The 20,846-nt window shown below is 44.2% G+C and overlaps 3 protein-coding genes across 4 annotated transcripts; 2 read left to right on the top strand and 1 right to left on the bottom strand.

Annotated features, from left to right (window-relative positions):
• Positions 1-297: 297 nt before the first annotated feature.
• LOC124850935 (cartilage intermediate layer protein 1-like) lies at positions 298-2,869 on the top strand. The gene is made up of 5 exons (XM_047336837.1): positions 298-1,052; positions 1,190-1,361; positions 1,645-1,754; positions 1,885-2,059; positions 2,592-2,869. Exons 1-5 carry the CDS (start codon positions 944-946, stop codon positions 2,704-2,706), a joined length of 681 nt encoding a protein of 226 aa, XP_047192793.1. The 5' UTR covers positions 298-943; the 3' UTR covers positions 2,707-2,869.
• Positions 2,870-4,427: 1,558 nt separating this feature from the next.
• LOC118317992 (transmembrane protein 69-like) lies at positions 4,428-6,369 on the top strand. Of its 2 annotated transcripts, none has more exons than XM_035647238.2 (3): positions 4,428-4,561; positions 5,130-5,174; positions 5,287-6,369. In XM_035647238.2, exons 2-3 carry the CDS (start codon positions 5,130-5,132, stop codon positions 6,076-6,078), a joined length of 837 nt encoding a protein of 278 aa, XP_035503131.1. In that variant the 5' UTR covers positions 4,428-4,561; the 3' UTR covers positions 6,079-6,369. The 2 variants fall into 2 exon arrangements, with proteins under 2 accessions (XP_035503131.1, XP_035503132.1); XM_035647239.2 differs by lacking the exon at positions 4,428-4,561 and adding an exon at positions 4,667-4,938.
• Positions 6,370-7,132: 763 nt separating this feature from the next.
• Positions 7,133-20,720, bottom strand: slc25a24 (solute carrier family 25 member 24). Its single transcript, XM_035647237.2, has 10 exons — positions 20,221-20,720; positions 17,685-17,811; positions 17,459-17,546; positions 15,630-15,741; positions 11,455-11,613; positions 11,006-11,158; positions 10,791-10,898; positions 9,357-9,524; positions 9,079-9,229; positions 7,133-8,251 (listed from the first exon to the last, which is right to left on the bottom strand). The coding sequence occupies exons 1-10, from the start codon at positions 20,398-20,400 to the stop codon at positions 8,070-8,072; spliced, it is 1,428 nt and encodes a 475-aa protein (XP_035503130.1). The 5' UTR covers positions 20,401-20,720; the 3' UTR covers positions 7,133-8,069.
• Positions 20,721-20,846: the final 126 nt, after the last annotated feature.

Raw genomic sequence — 20,846 nt, 5'->3', positions numbered from 1 at the left:
GATCACAACCACAGAACCACAAACACAGGAAACAGAGACAAACCCACCAATCCAGATCACAACAACACAACCACAAACACAGGAAACAGAGACAAACCCACCAATCCAGATCACAACAACACAACCACAAACACAGGAAACAGAGACAAACCCACCAATCCAGATCACAACAACACAACCACAAACACAGGAAACAGAGACAAACCCACCAATCCAGATCACAACAACACAACCACAAACACAGGAAACAGAGACAAACCCACCAATCCAGATGATCACAACAACAGAACCACAAACACAGGAAACAGAGACAAGCCCCCCAATCCAGATCACAACCACAGAACCACAAACACAGATAACAGTAACAAACCCACCAATCCGGGAAACAACCAGAACCCTGGTAACAAACAACCAGAACCCTGGTAACTCAGGTAACAATGAAAGTCCCACCAAACCAGGAAAGAACCAGAAGCCCTGTGACAAACAAAAGCCCGGCAACTCGGGTAACAAGAAAAATCCCACTAAACCAGGGCACAAACTCCAAAACCTGTGTAACAGTCTCAAACCCACCAAACCATGGGACAAACTCCAAAACCTGTGTAACCGTCACAAACCCACCAAACCAGGAAAGAACCAGAAGCCCTGTGACAAACAAAAGCCCGGCAACTCGGGTAACAAGAAAAATCCCACTAAACCAGGGCACAAACTCCAAAACCTGTGTAACAGTCACAAACCCACCAAACCATGGGACAAACTCCAAAGCCTGTGTAACAGTCGCAAACCCACCAAACCAGGAAAGAACCAGAAGCCCTGTGACAAACAAAAGTCCGGCAACTCGGGTAACAAGAAAAATCCCACCAAACCAGGGCACAAACTCCAAAACCTGTGTAACAGTCGCAAACCCACCAAACCAGGAAAGAACCAGAAGCCCTGTGACAAACAAATGCCCGGCAACTCGGGTAACAAGAAAAGTCCCAGCAATCCCAACAGACCTGGCCGCAAACATAGAGTCAAGGGACCAGGATGCAATCAACAGCCTGCCCTTAACACTCGTGAGTAGACTTTAATTACATTTATGAAGCATGCACATATTTCACATGAAATCTTATTCCTTGATTATATTCATTTTAAGAGCTGTTGCAACAGTACAGTGAGTATTTATGTGTCCCCCTCTGTGTGATTGGTCCAGAATGCTGGACAGACTGGTTTGATAGAGATGACCCTACTGGAACAGGGGACTGGGAGTTACTTAAAGATCTGCACAATGAAAACAAAGAGAAGATCTGCAACACTCCACTTCAGATCGAGGTCCAAACAACATGTGGACTCAGTGTTGCCGAAACAGGGGATGTAATTGCTGTGTAAGTGTTTTTTATGTTTTTAATGATCAAATTTGACTCAGTAATAGATATTGCATTATTCTTCCTTTTAGTCTTTCTACTGTATATCCATGAGAAGATTATGCAGATGCCTCCTTTCTAAATCTGCCTGATTTGCTTTTATCTCTTAGGAGAAGGTAGTTGAAAAATGTCGCCCACGTTTTTATCAGTAGACCATAAAACCAGATTAATGAAATATCATTAGCAATAGCAGGGCTACATCGGTGTGTATGCGAGACTGAACTTCCCTTGTGTCCTCCTGCAGAGCCGACACAACCACAGGATTCATCTGTAAAAACTCTGACCAGAAACAACGAAAGTGCCATGATTACCGTGTTCGTTACATGTGTCCCACTGACTTCTGCAGTCAGAGAGGTAAGGGTCAATTACAACGATGGCCAAAAGCCATACTAATGTTAATTGTTTTGCCGCTTGACATCCACCGTGCAAAAAGTCTGATGACTCAAACAGCCATCTTGTTTCTGTCTTCTTGTTCTGTGGCCAGTGTGCTGGACAAAGTGGTTTGATCGGGATAATCCCAGTGGAATTGGCGACTGGGAGCTCTTGAGCAACCTGAGGAAGGAGAATCCAGGAGAAATCTGTGAGAGGCCTCTCTACATAGATGCTGTCACCACGGACACAAAAACCCCAGCCACCTCGACGGGGCAGGCGGCCTTCATGTGAGTTGATTATAATACTTCAGAATTTTGAAAATCTGCCCATTGTGTTCTTAATGAAGACACTAGATTGTTTGTACACATAACATGTGCCTCCTGCTCAGGAGTGGGTCTTTTTATTTGAACAATCAATGGCAAACACTTCATAAACTTAAATTATGATGACGATAACGGTCGTAGTAATACAGCTTTAAAATTTAGTGTCTGGGTTAACCAGATAAAACCGGTATTATATGAATTGGCAGTTTTTAACCCCATTATTTAAAAACACAAATAGATGTTAACATATAAGTGAATGTCCAAACAATAACAGCAGTGTTTTTCTGTTTTATCACTTGTTTTACTATGCGTCAAATTAGACTGTTTAGACGGGGACCCGTGGTGTTGTCCCCAGCGATTGGCAAGAACGGTGTAATTTAGAAAAATGTCTAATACTACAAAAATTTATGAACAGATTTTCCTTCTGCAAAGCATGTGCATTTTTTTTTCAGGATCTCTATGAATTACTAACCGCTTTAAATTTTCTATTTTTCAGCTACAGTCCAACTAAAGGATTTGTCTGTCGCAACCGAGACCAGAAAGGAGCCAGGTGTCATGACTATCAAGTGCGCTTCGGATGCCCATGCATGTCTAGCCAAACGACTCCATAAAACACACTGACAATGAAATAACATATATGTTTAGATTCTCAGTTTGTTCTGGAGAGTAAATTATTTCCTTCTAGCATTTGTTTTATAATAAGTTTAAACCTATTTAAGATTGTGTTGTGAATACATTACTGTTTTCATAAATGCAAATTCTGCCCTTTCTAGCATGCATCGAATTAAAAATACTTCTTGTTTGAGCAAAGTTACCTTGTGTGGATTCGTTGTTTTTTTTTTGCTTTTGTTCTTTATTTTTATCTCAATAAACCAAAAAGGTTTTCTCAGATTAAAGAGACTTTTAACAATATAGGAGAACTGATGGATGTATATAACGGAATATTCTTACACAACTAACGATATGATTGCTATGTGCCATGAAAAACAAGCAGACCATTTTTCCTAATCAGCCCTTGAGGTTTTCCCAGTCTTTGCCAATGTGAGATGCTGTCTCCCAGAAGAATACACTGCCCGAAGAGACATCAGAGGCAATTCATGGTTAAGTGTCTTGCTGGAGGAAAATTTGATGTCACAGTCGCCAAGAAGAATACAATTGTCAAGTTGTCAAAAATGTATAGGTAAGACACTAAAGAGACTAGACTGCACAGATGCACTATCATATTAACAGTACTGGTTATCTATGATGAGTTGGTATGTTTTTTTATTTGGGTTTTTAAAAATCAACCTACTATTTTATACATCTTAGCACTGGGCCACACTCTTCAAATCTGTGCAAACAAGCATGTTGATAGTGTATGGTCTTATGAGTTAATGATGATTTTATTCTCTTATTTGTTTATTGTTAATATTTATTCATTTCAATGTATGTGAATTTTTTTTCCACATTACAAGGCGTACAGAATAGGGGAGGGTTAGTGGAGTTTTATATCATGTTAAGTGTTTTTGTTTTTTTTAATCATGTCTTTTAGTTGCCCCGAAATAAAAACTTTATTTTTAATAATCTTTAGATTTGCATTTGTGAATGTCGTACCAATTTAGATGATTTTGTGAGCTCAAATGTTTATCTTCAGGGATACATGTCATAAAATAACAAATAACGTCAACCGTTCATCAATAAGGCAGCTGATAAGGTTTTCGTTTTTAAAAAGTTGCATATGCGACTGTTTTAGACTGAATGTGTTGTCGTGGAACTAAAGTTGAGGAATCAAACACATGGACCTAAAGAAATACTATTAGGAGCTAACTCCGGGAAGTCTGTTTTAAAAACCACATGTACTAATCTATCTTCAAAACACAGGATTATTCTCAAGGATATAGGTAGTAATTGATTAAGTCAGTTGGTGGACATAATGCTCCACATGGTTGCAAATCGCCAGTGAAACAAGAAGAAGAAGAAGAAGAAGACATGTATCCCTGAAGATAAACAATTCAGCTCACAACATATAATCTAAAGTGGTACGTCATCCACAAATGCAAATCTAAAGATAAAAATATATATATTATTTTGGGGCAATTTAAAGACATGAAGCATTATTTTGTTAAATAAATTCAGTTAAAAAAAACAACTTAACATGGTATAAAACACTAAGCCCAAAACCTTGCCCCCTTCTGTACACATTATAATGTGGAATAAAAGAAGAAGAAGAATACTTTTTGGAATTTTAACGCAACTTTATTTAAGGCACATGTTTAAAAAACCTTAAATATTTAACGAAGGAGAAGAAGACGATGGAGTGGAACTAAAAAGAAGTGGAACCAAAAACCCAGGGAGACGATTCTTGTCGAACACGGAAGAGATTAACCGCGACACCAGCTCAAAGTCGGCTAGCTAGCTAGCTAGCTGCTGGCCTGACCCTCGCGAGTAACAGCTTCTGGAGTATGAAGGTTTCACCCTGAAACACTGGTAATAAAAGTGTTTGCTTTACATAAATGGGGTTTATGTCGTTAAAGGCTTCGAGTTGTGTCACGTTTGCTGTTAATTCGCTCACGTAGTGGTTGTTGTTGTGTCAGCGGCCGCGGTGGCTCGGCCCGGTTAGCGTAAGGTTAGCGGGATCCAGGTATGGAAAGCCGCATGGGTCATAAAATTAACGCGTTCTGCCGCTGTTATTTTCTTTTATTACAAAAAGCTTTTACTGGACAAGATGTCACGACAATAGTCATCTAGTTCTGTCCGCTACGTCCAGGCAGCTACAACCACTCGTCGACGGTCCCGACCACCTGGAGAGGGCGTAACCATGTCAGGCGACAACCAGGAACAGATTTTGAATTAGTACAACACGGGTATATATATTGGACTCGCATACTACTGCTGTATAGTTAGCATTTGTTACATCCAAGTCATCAGTTTAGAAATCTTACAGATCAAATATTGTTTTACGTCTGTATTTGTAGTGGACTGGATTCTTTTTATGGGGGTAAAACTGCTCATATCCGTCCGTCTAACCTGACCTCTGACCTTCACTTCCTTACAGATGCTCGCCGTCATTTTCAGAAAAGGCACCTTCGCAGCCCGAAAGGTAAAGGACCCATTTGTGATGATCCCATCCTCTAAAGCGCAATTTTCAATACATCCAAACATTAGTCAACACATTTTAAGAGAGAAATAGAGTTTTCTTTTTTCTTTCTTAGGTGTTGCACCGGGCAGGTCCTCCACAAAGATGCTGGACATCAGCCCTGACCGGAGGGGCTCCCGACGGAGGATGTGGCTCCCTGCAGACCTGCTGGGCCTCGTCAGCAAGGCTGCCACCTACAGGAAGGGACGTGGGACTTTTTAAAGCTCCCGCTGTCCTCGGCGTCGGGAGGACCGAGCCCTTCCCGAGGACTCAAATCCACGAGTCTCCGATTCTAGCAAGAGAGCGACATTTCCACTCCTCCGCCGCGAGGTTGAAGAAGCGGCCTAAGCCGGAACCTCCACCACGAGAGCTGGACCTGCTGCGCTACGACATGAAGGACCTGCGGAACGGACCCAAACCCGCCTTGTGGCTGGGGTTCGCCGGGCTGATCCCCTTCGTGTCCCCCACCATGCTCATGGCTGCGACTGAATGCTTCTACCCAGAGTTGGCCTTTGCGCAGTTGGCCTACGGCGCCGCCATCTTGTCCTTTCTGGGTGGCGCTCGCTGGGGGTTCGCTCTTCCCGAGAGCAGCCCAGGCAAGCCAGACTGGATCAACCTGGCCAACAGTGTGGTTCCCGCCCTCTTGGCCTGGACGGCCATGCTGATGAGCGACAACATCGTTGCCGCCACCACTATGGCGATCATGGGACACGGAGTGGCATTGCATTACGATCTCTCTCTGCTCCCCACTTACCCCAGCTGGTTCAAAGCTCTGCGCTCTGTCCTGACCATTGTGGCATTTTTCTCTCTATTTGGTACTCTCGTGATGAGTGGACTATTCCCAGAGAAGATCATCTTCTCAGATTGAATAATATAAAATATTGTAATACTTGTAAAGTTTTGTTTTCAACATCATACCATTATTTAAAAGACACGGTAGAAAACATGAGTGTGAGCTTTAACGATTTTAACATCTTTCACAATAAATAACTGATTTAAAATTGTACCACCAGGGGTCGCCAAAGTCAAAGATCTTCAAAATCCCACACAGTGAAGGAAAATATTTAAAACGGACTGAAACTGCTGAAGCTAAAAGTCCACACTTAATAAATATCAAATAAATGTACATAATTATCCAATAATAAACGTTATTTTTTGACTTGTTTTCAAAGTCATTTACCAGACTTCAACATGATGCTTTAAATATGTCGGTTTTTTGAGGACGCACCGAAGTATTCTTAAAGCTGGAACACATTTAGGGCTGCAACTAACGATTATTTCCATTATTGTTTAATCTGTTGATTATTTTCTCGAATAACTCATTAGTAGTTTGGTCCATAAAATTGTGAAAAATGTTGATCGTGTTTCCAAAACCCCCAAGATGATATTTTGTTTTAATGCACGCATCAAAGATATTTAGTTCACTGTCACAGAGGAGCAAAGAAACCAGAAAATATTCACATTTAAGAAGCTGAAATCAGAGAATTTTGACTCTTTTTTTTTTTTTTTTTTTTTTTAATCAAAGCCACTTGAAACCATTATTGAATTATCACAATAGTCAATTACTAATCGTTTAACTGTTGCAGCTCTGAACACATTTAATGTTTGCTGATGATTAGTTCCTTATTCAAATTATACGTTTTGAGAGTTGCCCAGCAGGAACTGGATGACTCCTCTCAGTCCCTTCCCGAGTTCAGTCCTGCAAATCAGCGGAGACTCTCTTACTGCGTCCTTCCTAAATGCTTCGGATCAGACGGCTGAAGTCACGAGCACCGACATCACAGGGGAAGAGGGTATTATTACATTAGACCTGACCCGGAGTAATCTTGTTCTTAAAGCCTCCAGGATCAAATGCACATCAGCAAACGTGACAACCGAACACGAGGCTGTTCAGACTACAAATAAAGTCACTCATCTTCTCCTTTATATTCAAAGTGTGTTTATTGCCTCGTCCAATTCACCAAACATTGGAAAAGAAAGGCAAGATGCAGTGAGGGTGGAGGACGGGTGAAGTCCACGGACGTCGGAGAACAACCCCATAAGGCACATTTACTCCCCTGGGTACCAAACGCACTGAAAAGGTGAATACAAATCTGTCCCACCTAAGGGAGGACCAACACTCGAGTGAAACCCTTTCCCCCAGGAGACGAACCCGTCCTGAACACAGCAATGAAAAGGTCCAATGTGAAAACGCAGCAATGCACATTCCCCCCCCCCCCCCCCCCCCACACACACACACACACACACACAATATTCAGGGGACATATTTAAAACTGGACGAGTTTCTGCAACTTCTTTTTTTTTTCCCTCTCAACATTTGGTCTGACTACTTTTGATAATCTCAGAGAACGGACGGCAAAAAAAAGAAAAAAAGAAAAGAATCATGTTATTCCACTTACCTGGATTTCCCCCAGACCGGTACAATAAGGTGCTTCTTGGACAAACATCAGAGGAACAACGAGACCCACGCTCAGAATGACTTCATTGACTTTTCTACTCTAACCAACAGTTAAACCACAAGCAGAGAAAGTCTTGAGATAAGAAGAAAAACAGCCTCTCCGAGTGTCCGTGGTTTGAAAAAGTCCGTAGACCCAAAAACAGTGCACAAATAAATCTGTGAGTGCGTCGTACAAAAAAAACCAAAAACGCCACACAGACGGAAAAACACCGTAGAAGTCTTATTAGTTCTCATCAGCCCGACTACGCGAGTGCTGCAGGATCTTTTCTAAACAACTTTGAAACTTCTACAGTGGCTCTCTCTGACCAGACGGTGGCCTACACGTAAACACGTTCTGAAAAGGGGAAGGGGTGTTTTTTTTCGAAAAAATTGCCGCATTGCGCGGATGACTCTCTGCCGCCCTACTTTTGAATTCCCAGGCCAGACCGCATGTTCTCGTACACCACGTAGCTGATGCTGACGGCCGGTATGACCTTCATGAAGTTGGGCAGGATGCCGCGGTAGAGTCCGAAGAAGCCCTCCTTCTCCAGAATCTTCTGCACCATCCGCTTCATGGGCAGCTGCTCGGAGCCCTCCAGGGACGCTGGGCGAGGAAGAGAGGAAAAGCAGCCGATGAAGGGGAAACTGAAACCGTCTGTGGCCTTTCTGGATGTTTAATAACATATTATATTCTTTTTTTTTTTTTCAAACAATGGATTTGAAATGAAACTGTAGCCGATATTAAAAATCTGTGACCCGCTGTGAGGATGTTCTGAGAGAGTTTACCTCCATACAAGGTGAACAGAGTAGGATTTCTTTTTGACGTATAATCCTCTCAAACAGAGTTTCACAGCTCATATCATTTCCAAAGGAAAAGTTTTAAATGGCCTCGGATTAAAAGAGGAAAAGTCAGCGCTTCAACCTCAAAGTCAGTTTTTCATTTTAAATCCAAGGTATTTATGTACGGAGCCACTCAAACCAAAGAGATGTCACACCTCCGGACAATGCAGAGTATCACGACTTGATAAGCACAATCAATGGATGGATGGAATTATTTTTTCTTCAAAGTTTTCGAGCCATCTCAGCACCTCTTTCCTGTGCAATAATTAAACTCCCTGTCCACCGACAATGCACCATCCAAATAAGAAATTGATAAATGAGCCTTTTTTATTGATACGAGTTTACTTTGGTTTTTTTTAACTTAGCTGTACAGGTTATATCCAGTTGTGGAATGTCACAAAGTACAATTCCTCAACTGTATTTAAATACAATTTTGAAGTACGTGCATTGTATCTCAATAATTCCATTTTCCATTTACATATCAAACTTTTTAAATGAAGATCGTGTGAGCACTTGGCCAAGCGGTGACAAATTTAAAGTTGACGGATTCTTCAATTCATTTACTATGAAAGGAGCTTTGGTAGATCGTACCTTGCGCCTGCATCCTGGTGCGGATCAGAGCCAGCGGGTAGCTGGCCAGCTGGCCACAGGTGCTGGACATGGTGCCGCAGCCGAGCAGCACCAGAATCCCGGGGTTGGCCGTGTCCTTGGCGTAGCGGGACAACCAGAGGTTCTTCAAGCTCTGAGGACGGATGGACGGATATGACAGCACGTGTGTGTGTGTGTGTGTGTGTGTGTAAGACGTGTAAGATAGAAGAGGGTCTACTTCCAAACCATTTCCGGATGAGATTGGTTTTAACACCACGTACCTCGTATATCGCCAGATCTATTCCAGCGTAGGGAATGATGCCCAGAATATTGGGAATGTAGCCCTTGTAGAACGCCTTCACGCCCTCCTTTTTCAGGATCTTCTTGGCACAGTCCAACATGCCCGAGTACTGTCCGGTCTTCCCCAGGGTCAGACGGGTTTTCATCACCTGAATACACAGAAACCGTCCCTCTTATTCACCAGGCAGCATTTGGACTCGGGCCTCTTTTCTCGGTGAAGGAGAAAACTACTAACCCTCTCACAGTCACTTTTCAAGACCTTTAGGTAAAGAGTGCTATATTCATTTATGTGATATATTATACTCCCCAAAAAAAAATCTGTTGGGCTGGGTCCAGTGTGGTCCTCTATTTTGTCCTCACATTAGATATTTTACTTCATTCAGCCTTTTTTTTTATCATGAAGATGAAATTGATGCAAAAAACAGCTTACTTGTTCCACTCTAACAATAAACTCTCATTATTTTCTGGGGAAAGATAACTGTACTATTTTTTTTACTACTTTTCAAATTAAGCCATAGTCCAATATTGACAATAATCATAGTTTTTTTTTAAATGAACACACACGCACACACACACACAAATATAGTGTAAATCGATCCAGCACCACTTAAATCATTTGTTTCTTTCCATGGTTGCGCATTAACTTTCTAGCTCACACATGGTAAGTATAAGTTATTAGAGTATAATTTATAATTATAACTTCGTGGTGAATCAAAAACTTCTGTCTCCCCCATGTGAGAGCAGCAAATGTGTATCACATAACCGTACATGTACATTTGCAAAGTTTGGACCGAAAGTTTCATTAAAAACCGCGAAAAACGAAATTCAGGCCGAAACAGACGGGTGCCATCTCTGATCTCCGCTGCTTTGTTTCTGTATCCGCAGGACACGTGTGTGTGTGTGTGTGTGTGTGTGTGTGTGTTTCTGTCCTTGTATGCGGGATATGCAGACATGAAACTCTAATACTAAGAAAATTTGATAATAATTATAATTGAACACATTAATGGGAAAACTGCTCCATCTATGATCACTCTGAATGAGAATGTAGCATTTGGAGCATCATGCGTTTGCCCAAATGCGATATAACACACAACTAACGATGATGAAGATGAAATTGACAATATTGTTTTTCTAAATTTCTGTAGACATCGTGATAATATCGTCATCGTTAATCCTTTTGGCCACGATAATCGCAATCTGACAATTTTTTTCAATCTGGTATCATGACAGCCGGCAAACCATGCCCGCAAGTAAAGTACAATGAACGTAACCCTCACAAAAAATATATAATATTCTCTGAAATGCTATCACTTTCAGCTCTTTGAGACATTCAACACTCGGCACATGTCTCCGCACGTAGTGGAAGTTTGTCTGTGTATCTGACACGGCAGAGACCCTCCGTGTTCCTAACCCACCTCCATGGGGTAGATGGCGGTCTGCGCCGTGGCTCCGGCCAGCGATCCGGCCATGAACCTCTCGTGGGTCCGGATCTTCCCCGGTTCACTGGACAGCATCTTCTTGTACTGATGGAACACGGTGACACGGGAGCGAGGCATGTCAAGAATCACTTAAACCTCAGCTGACGTCACTCTCGTCCTGTTGCGATCGGGGAAAAGTGAACCGAGTGTACCTGCTCGTAGGCCGTGAATTTAATGGCCGTTTCCGGGGCGATCTTCAGGACGTTGACACCGTTTCCTCGCCACAGAGACGCCACGCCTCCTTCTTTTAGCATTTGCTTGAAACCGCCGACCAGGCTGATTTTATTGCTCTTAGAAGAATGAACCTGTGAAGTCAAAAATAAGGGAAAAGGACTTGTATTAAGAAAATACGAAATATTCACAGAATTATTAGAGGCAGCAGGACAACAATAATGAAGAACAGGTTTATCACCTACATAACTTCTGTGTCATTGCAGCAAACAACACAAATATTATGATATGTGCTGTCATTTTTATGCTGATGGCTTTGATTTAACTGTGTCTTTTTTTGGTCTGATACATTGGTCTGAACCCAATGAACGCATTCAGAACTCAACACCGATTCACGATTCATGAAGTGAACGGATTCAGAATAACCCACCTGCATGAAGACCTTCATTCTGTCCAGCGGGGCGGTTCCTGTTCGGGACACGGCGCCGGCCATGGCCCCTGCCGACAGCTGCTTCCACCACAGACCGGTCGTCTTCTCCTCCTCTGTGAACTCATCTGGGATGGAGAGGCTGTCCCCGATGTCCAGCACCTGCCCACGACGCAGTACAAGTACACCACACAGGTATTCATTCAATTACTGTGCCAACTGGGTCGACCTTCTGGACATCGACTTCTTCCTCGATGTCTACTGGCGGCCGAGTCGGTGGGTTCGTTCCACAAAGGCGGGCCGTCAAAGATCATCTGTCCGAGGTGAGTCACAGCTTCACCTTGAACTTGAAGCCTGTCAGGACCCGGACTTAGTACACGAACACACGCGCGCACGTCTTCATCCAAAATCTTGCGTAACTAATTACATCATTGCACAGCATTTTTAGAAAAGCGGTCGTCTCAGCAACAGAAATGTGGTTTTCTCTCATTTGCAACATGCGACGTCTGCAGCAATTTAATTCAGACAGATTTAAGTGGCAGAATCCCCAGGGAGGCTTGGTTTGAGTTATTGTGATTGGTTGCATTATAATGGCTCATCTTCTGTACATGAATGAGAAAGGGGGGGACAACATAGGAGGTAACACCTCGTAGTTCAGTCCAATGCAACTGCTCCACCACCGACTACATCCTCAGAGTCAGAAAGTCACATCAACCCATTGCTGCTGCGGCCTCAACGAAAACAATATAGGCCACAATATCTATAATGATCGAAATAAAATGACTTGGGTGTTTGTGTTATTGTGTCCACTCTCAGTACACTGAGGGGAAACATGCTGGACGAAGTAAAAGTAACTAGTCCGCGTGACTATTAAGTGGAGCTCGTCCAATAATGGATCCTTCAGGACAACAGCATTATCAAAATCTGAGAGTTTCAACAAATTACAACAACAAATACATAAGTCATTATTAATTCCAAGCTCAAACCACACGACACCAACCAAATTCTTTTTGCTCAGGATCCTTTTAAATTTGGTCGGAATAAACACATAAGGGGGACGCTCTTTCTAAATTACCTTGAAACAAATCTCTGACATTTCTTCTTTTTTTTTCATGAGCAGGTGGGACACAAACCTACCATGTCCACCTCCACCTCATAGATCCCCCCACCGTCTTCCAAGTCCAGGAAAAACCAGTTGGCCTGCTGCTGCTGCTGCTCCTGCTGAGGCGGCAGCAGAGCCACGGCCATCGCAACGCCTTCGATGAAAGCTGCTGATCCGCCGCTCGCACACAAACTCCCTCCTCGGCTGAGCTGGATGCTTGTTGTTTTGGTTTTTTGCGCACGACTCCAACGAGGTGCCCGGTCAGACGGCCGAGGGTCTGCAGCACCAGTCCCGCCACCCGAGGCGAGGAGCAACGCTGTGGCCGTTAACCGCCGGCGCGAGGGCGATGGGGAGCTCTCGCTGCCATCGATGTTCCCGACTCATCTCGCCCTCCTCACGTCCTCGCTCCTCGACCTGTCCCAATCCCACGGACGAGCTAATCCCCCCCCGCCCCCCCGACAGGTTAGACTGAAATTAGCTCATCTCTGCCGAGCTTAGCAGCAACGGGTTTATTTAACCCCGGAGGTCTGTGCCAGTGGACGGAGGCAACAAGCGTCAGAGATTAGCCATTGACTGGAACTGGAACTGGCACGCAACAAGTCACAGATTAGTTCTACACAGCCAACAGTGTACTTTTGAAAATTCATCTAAAAATATATATATTTTTTTATCAGTTTAACCAAAAGCTGAAAGTTTAGGAGACAAACGTCGATTTCTGTCAGCGTTTACATTTCTAGAACCAGACCGGGAAATCTCTGCGTCGGCATGGCGACAGTCGCAATCACCGTTGTTACAAATAAAACAAGTCCATTTTAATTCTCGCCGTTCATAGGCAACCTTCTTTTCCCCGTTAAAACGTCATCATGATAAAGTCAAGTCAAGGTTCTTCTTCAGTGTCAACGCCCGCTCCTGTACTGTAAAGACTTGTTCAGGAGTTACAAACTACCGTCGTCGTCGTCGTCGTCGTCGTCGTGCCCCGTCTCCAACTCTCTCTCCCTCATTTTTCTCACCTCTCCTCTGAAAGCGAATGAACGTAATCTGTTGACGTCGAGCTGCTGATCTGTCGCCAGAGTCCTCGGGCCTAATCCGGCATCGGCTGACAAATCTCTTTCACAACTTTCTGACCGTTTGGCCTCCAGGGCTGTTTCCAAACTTCTGATTTCTTTCTTTTTTCATTTTTCTATTTGAGAGCATCGCTCAACCTGCTCGGGGGAAAGGACTCGGCTCCAGAGCGAAGGTTGACAATTTGTTTGCTTCCCAAAAAGGGGAATTTGGGAAATTCTACTGTACCTTAAAACAAACACCTGTTCACCAGCATCACCTCGTGAAAACAGAGGGAGACATTAACAAATGAGTCGAAAATCACGCCGCTGCAGGTCAACGTGATGAAAACACTCTGGCCCAAAAAACAAAACATTTTGCAACGTACCTAGGCCAATCACGATGAACAATATTATGTCATCTTAACAACATTTTTTGGGTACTGAATCACGTGAGCTTGCCGTATAACGCGACTCTTGTTGCTGCTGCCCAGACAAAACAGACGACTTGAAGACACGGTGCCTTCAGAAAAAATACTAAGAAAATCCATATTTTCCGATATTTGAATGGAGCAAACCAGTTATTGATTAATCGTAAGGACGAGAACAGTTGAGAGAATAGAAGCGGCGAGACTCACTGGACTGGATTCTCGTGTCAACAAACCCAACAGCTGTTATCGAAGCCAATAAAAACGACTGAGTTGGTACTCATGCATCGCGCGACGAGTCGATAACGTAATCGTCGTGACAGGCCTTTTTTTTTTTTCCCGGCTCCATCTTTAGTTGTGGCCATTGTTTTGGACTGTGCACGTCCCCTTTGCCTGATCAACACTCCGTGCATGTGCGCCCCCGGACGCGGCAGAGGGTGAGACGTGCACACGCCCGCGGGGGGACCTCACCTCCCTCGTGCAGACTGCAGTGCTTCCCAACGTTTGTTTGCTTCGTAAAAGCAAAAGGCAAGCGAGTGTGCCTAGTTTGCAGGACTATGATTAAAATATATAATAGGACAACTTGTGAAGGAGCAAGAGGATTATTGATACGGCACAAGGTGTCTGGTGTTTACTCCGCCTATCGCCGATCTTCTGGACAGCAGCGTATGATCCAGGAAGTAAATAATTACAAGCTTATGCATCGAGTCTATATTTCCCTGTAGCAATTGTAGACCTCGTGGATCCCGTATGCGGCTGCTGTGCAGGAGATGATGATGATACGTGTTGTTTGTGCTCTATTTACACGTGTAAGGGCTTTGGAGAAGTGGATGAACCAATGTGCGAGCAAGTCGAGCAACTAACTACTTGCTCCACAGTTTGTCACATCCGGACTTCTTACAGGAGTATTCAGAATCAAGTCGTCCTCATCAGAAAAGTGCAGTACGAAGAAAACCATGTGGCTCGGTCGCCGCTCGAGCCTCAACTGAACCGACTGAACTTCAAAGCCACGCGGGGAGGAATTTCTCTTAAAGCGACAGTAGCACGCCTACCGACTTCAACACGGACGGAAACATTGCTGCCTTTAACAAATACTGTTCTTCGTGAATTAAAAAATCATATTTTGACTCTCCGATTTTCATAAGGTGCTAAACAAGATATGATTTGCACTTTATTTAAAAAGATATCTTCTCTCTGGCTGGCAACGGAACAACAAAGATGAACCTCAACTGGTGATTTTTGTGCAGAGTTCAATGCCTAGTTTGATACGAGGGAGGAACTCCTCATTTTGTGATCAACGCACGCTGTGACAAGTATTATCGTGCAAGAACAAAGAGCTGCTGTGACTTTTTAATATGCCGGTGTGGCCCTCGGAAAATGTTATGAACATTTTAAATTTCCCCACCTCTGATTTAAATACACGGCCTAAACCCTAGACCTGGACAACCAACACCTATTTTCCACACTCTCACCTGAACATCCAATTGGTGTCCAGACTCCTGAAGTGATCACGCATGCACGCACGCGCACGCACGCACGCACGCACGCACGCGCACGCACACACACACAAACACACACACACACACCGAGTCGTGCCCGCTCCCTTACCGTGCTGTGCTTCCAGTAGCGGATGATCTCCTGCAGGTTGGTGGCCGGGTTAAACAGGAAGTGCTCCCTCCATTCATTCCAGTCCACAGTCATGGTGCCGTCCACGTCGATGCTGCGCAAAAAGAAAAAAAAAAAACATAAAATAAAAGATTAACGGAGGAAAATGAATTTTTTTGTAAGTCTGGGATGATTAGATCTGGAGATCCTGTCTGTTGAAACGTACGTTTGAGCTTCGGATCAGCTGACGCACAGAAATTTGTTCATCGTTCATTCATTTTTTATGTTGCAACAAAGTGCAACGACGGTCCACAACCAGCGGCAGTGTGAATCCCAAACAGAACGAGAGCAGCCAGTGACATCGGACCAGACGTTTGACCAACCAACCGGAATCCAACTTGGATCACAAGAAACGCAATATATAACATTATTAATGTAATAATTTATCATTTATAGGGTCCCATTCCAGAATAGATTACCACACAAAAACAGATTGATTCCCGAGTTTATTTTTTGTTTGTTCTAAAACAAATATAGGAGAATATGGCTACGACGTCAGCCCCTATCCTCTTCTGCCCTCAGTCTCATTTCCTTCCTCTGTGTCGGTTCAACCGAGTGACTCCCTCATCAATCATCCTGTGGGGTTTTTTTTCAAACAAATGCTTCAGTGTGATGCACAGTCACGCACATCCGGCTTCACTTCTCTTTCCAGGTCTCGCTGTCACGTGAGCTTCAAACTTTGTTTATGCAAATACATAAACGTGCCGACTGAGACGATATGAACGGGATCCAAACTCACTGTGTCGTGTTTGAGTTCGTCCTCATCGCAGACGATATGAAACATGTGCTGTGCTGCTGCACACTGTCATTCTTCCTCCACTTACAAACAGCTAAAACATATTTCACCTTGATTCTGTTGCCTGCTCTCCAAGTGAGCCTCGTACTACAAGCTGCTGCACACACATGTAGATCCCACAGCTTCCTCTATGAGTGTCACAACCAATCAGATCTTCATATCCATAGTCGTCGATATAAAAGCTGTTATTTTACAGAAACGATGCAAAAAAGAAGTGCGCGTATATTTACATTTTACATTTAAAATAAAAGAATGTTTATTTTCTTCGCTCAAGATCAACATATGCGGTTGGATTTGTATTTTCTTTTTATTTACAGTTATTTATAATAAAGTTTTTGGTTGAACTGTTAAATTATTAACCTCAATTACCTTTGTTTTCTGCACAAGGGTTTGACGACGGCGACGACGACTCGGGCTGCAACTGGCGATTATTTTCTCGAAATTAATCAATTAGTTGTTTGGTCCATAAAATGTCATAAAATGGTGAAAAAAATGGAGATCGTGTTTCCAAAAAAAACCCCAGGGAGATATTTAGCTTACGCATCTCTACATCAGCCCGCAACATATATACATCACTGAGCTTCCTCCACATTCACGTGTGCGAGTCATTCGGGTTCGTGGGCATGAAAATATCGAAACAATAATTCATGTCAACATTATGTTTCGGGACCAAGACAACACTCTCTCCCACCGATGATCTTTGCTCCCACATGTTAACATACCGTCTCACCGACTCGCTATCACGCACCACCCGCCCACTTCCCGGCCGCATTTCACCCTCGACGGCTTATCAGTCCCTCGCACGGGTCCCCAACGTCAACGCGCTGAAACACGTTCAAACTACCTTCTTTCAGGATTTTGAGATTATTGGGGCATAATGCTGTGATCCAGGGGCCCAGGCTGATACACTGTACTCTCGTGGGTGGCAGAGCAACAAAAAAAAAGTATTGATATCTATAAAACAGGCAGGAAATACCTTTGAAGGATCTTCTCGGCCTCGGCCTTGCTGATATCCATTCCCAGATCAGCCAGTGACTGCTTGATCTCCAACAGGTCTATTCGACCTGTGGAAAATGCAAAACGCACGTCAGCAAACGCCCCTCGTCACTGACATGGCATGGGGATGTCGAATCCCTCAGCAGGTGAATTCATTCAACATGAATTCGTCTAAGTTTGCTGGATTCCGCAAAGCGTGGCCACACCGTCGTTGTTTCGGTCCAGGCTCTTGAAGGTCAGCCGCAGTTTCTTCTCGTGGTCCTTGAGGTACTTGGAAAACTCGTTGAAGTCGAGCCCTTCATCTTGGTCTTTGTCCCCGGAAGAAACTATTTTCTAAAAGAAGGTAAACAAACACAAATGTCATCAGTCCGGTTCGCTCGCGCCGTGCGGCGTCTGCATCGGCCATCGCCTCCTCCAACAGCAGATGCTCGTTTCCGCCACTCGGAGGCAGAATAATGCAGAGAAACGCTTCTTCGTGTGGACTCACTCCCTGTGTGACCCGGCCCTATTATCCCTCTTTATCTCACTCTTATACTGTTCATACTGTTTAAACTAATTTGCCTCTTGACGTTTTCCCACTCCATCGTACACTGTGCTGTGCGGGAGATTGAAGATTGTGCCTGAACATCATCCGGCTGTCCGGTTACGCTGACGGTCACACGATGTCGCACGCAAATGTGCTGATTCAGGATCTGTCGAAACCTAAACCTCTGTGTTGCTATCGACCTGTTTCATAGGTCGACAGGTGATATGAGCCAAGCGGCAATGAATGAATAGACAGAAATATCAGACTAATATAACATGCCAGTTCAATGGATTATTCTATGTAGATTATAGATTAATTAAAAGTTCGAACAGGGGCCCAGTGCACACGTTTATTACCTCTTTATCATTTTTACTGTCATAGTTTCGTGGATGAAGACAGCTCGTGTTTTATGGCACCTGGTGACCTCCTCCTCCTCCTCCTCCTCCTCCTCAACCCTTCCTCCCGGACTCACACCGCTCAAGTCATTAGCCTCACCGATGAGACGGAGGAATGCAGGATCACTTGGTGACCGAAGGCGGGACCACCCGGCTCCAAGTCGAACTTTGAGACCGTTTTTGTGAAATTCGGGTGCGACTTTTCTTTCTCAACCCGCCAGCCCACATCCACCCACCGTGCTCCTGACAGGCCCCTGCTCGTTCGCGGCCGCTTACTGAGATATAAGCATGAAAGGGAGAATTAAACTCAACTTGAGCTTCTGAAAGTCCCTCGTGGTGGTTTCAACTTGAATTTGAATATTATTTTTGCAGGAAACTGAACTTTAGCCTTGTCAAAGAACCCAGTCATTCATGGATTTAGTTCCTTAAAGGGGCAGTAAGCGATTTTGGACACAGAAACATTGGCTGAAATTGCATGTATTGGATTCAAATCGCGTACTGCCCCTTTAAATGGCTTCCCCCCCCCCAACATTCTGTGTCATCATCCACTCTTTTCTTTCTCTTTTTCTCATTAATTTATTGTGAGGAAATCAAAGGGGGAAATGCTTTTAAACCATTAAGACAAAACGTGCGCATGGAAATAATGAACTCCCTCCCTCTTCTTCATACTTCTTAGTGAAAGGGAATGTTTATGATTCGAGTTTATGGGATTAGGTCCATATATATATATATTTATATTTTTATTTTTTATTTTTTTATTATTCAACCTGGGAAGACAGGAATTGCTCCACACTCTCAGGTACAGTACAGAGCTGGAGGCGGCCTTCAGTGAGATCTGTTGCACACTGAGCAGACAGGCTGGTGCACATTTGCGTTCAGTGCATTACAGCTGGGGCCTCTCACTTGAGACTGAGGCAAAAAAATATCTTCTTTTTTTCTATCTCCCTGATCATGTAGAGTTATGAAATCAAGATTTCAGCCTATCACAGGGCGCTAGCCTATCAAAGGGCCACATACAGAGACGGACAACCATTCACTCTCACATTCAGATCTACGGTCACTTCAGAGTCTCCAATGAACCTGACCTACATATCTCTGGACTGTGGGAGGAAGCTGGAGAACCCGGAGAGAACCCACGCACACACGGGGAGAACGTGCAAACTCCACACAGAAAGGCCCCGGTTGGTTTGAACCGGGACTCGAACCCTGAACCTTCTTGCTGTGAGGCGAAAGTGCTCGCAGCAGAGTTGCGATACTTAATTGAGTCCATGATGAGATTGTCCTCATTCGTTTACGTCTACATTTCCATGACAACCTATCAGGCATCTATCAGGTTCACGAAATCTCTTCTGACAAATGGACCTTGTGGATGACGATTCTGGACAAGTGACATTGCAACAAGACGTCGGCCATATTTACAGTCACTCGTGTTTGATTGAAAATCTAACATGTGCAGTGTTTAGGACTATAACTGAGAAACAGATGTAGAGAAGGAGCAATAAAGTAAAGTAAAGTAGAGTCGAAGCTACTTTTTCTAATCAACTTGCCGAAGTTACATTAACTGGCTGCAAGACTTTTAAAAAACAAAGTGTGAAGATATTATCTCAACCTCTGGGACCTTTTACTACTTTAGGACAGAAGATGAGAACAACTGGGGCCTGCAGCAGCTCAGGGTTATCTAAGGTTAACAACACTGAGGAGCTGCACCCTTCCTTCATGAATGTGGCACTGCAACACAACACAATACGTTCTGACAACTCTCTCCCCTGTGTGTGTGTGTGTGTGTGTGTGTGTGTGTGTCTGCACACTGTCTCCATGTACCTTGGCTGCTCCTGCCCCGGTCCTGATGCCCATCGCGGCCAGGCCCGCCTTCATCTCGGACACGTCCACCTTCCCATCCTTGTTGGCGTCCAGCTTGGCGAACAGCGCCTCGTAGGACCGCGACGCGTCGTCGGCGCATTGGCACTCCGAGAGGAACAGCTTCCTCGCGGCCTGGTACATGGCTGGAGGCCTCGACAGATCCAAACAGGAACACACACACACACACAGAGCAATTCAACTGCAGTGCACACACGGAGGCGCGCGCACACGAGCTGATTCCTGCGCTTGGCACTTCTGGTTTCCAGCCGCCGGACGGTTTTTGGGCAGATTTACGCACAGCAGGTTGGAAGAGAAGTCGCGGAAAAAGTCCTGATAAAAAATGAGCTATACATAGATATATATATATATATCTATAATGGAGGTTTAGGAGAAGCTGCTGGCGGATGAGGTAGGTTGAAAGCTCCGAGGAGAAAAGAAAAGGGTGGAGACTCTCTTCGCTCGGTTCGCCTGAGGAAACCTCCTCTTTTACTGCGCACACACACACACACACACACACCACAGAGACACACCCTTCAACGACGACGACACACTCTGCTCTGCTGCTTCTGCTCACTTAATTATTTCAT

This window comes from Scophthalmus maximus, chromosome 13 (assembly GCF_022379125.1).
Source record: "Scophthalmus maximus strain ysfricsl-2021 chromosome 13, ASM2237912v1, whole genome shotgun sequence".
Classification (NCBI taxonomy): domain Eukaryota; kingdom Metazoa; phylum Chordata; class Actinopteri; order Pleuronectiformes; family Scophthalmidae; genus Scophthalmus; species Scophthalmus maximus.
This window is presented reverse-complemented; position numbering and strand designations above follow the sequence as displayed.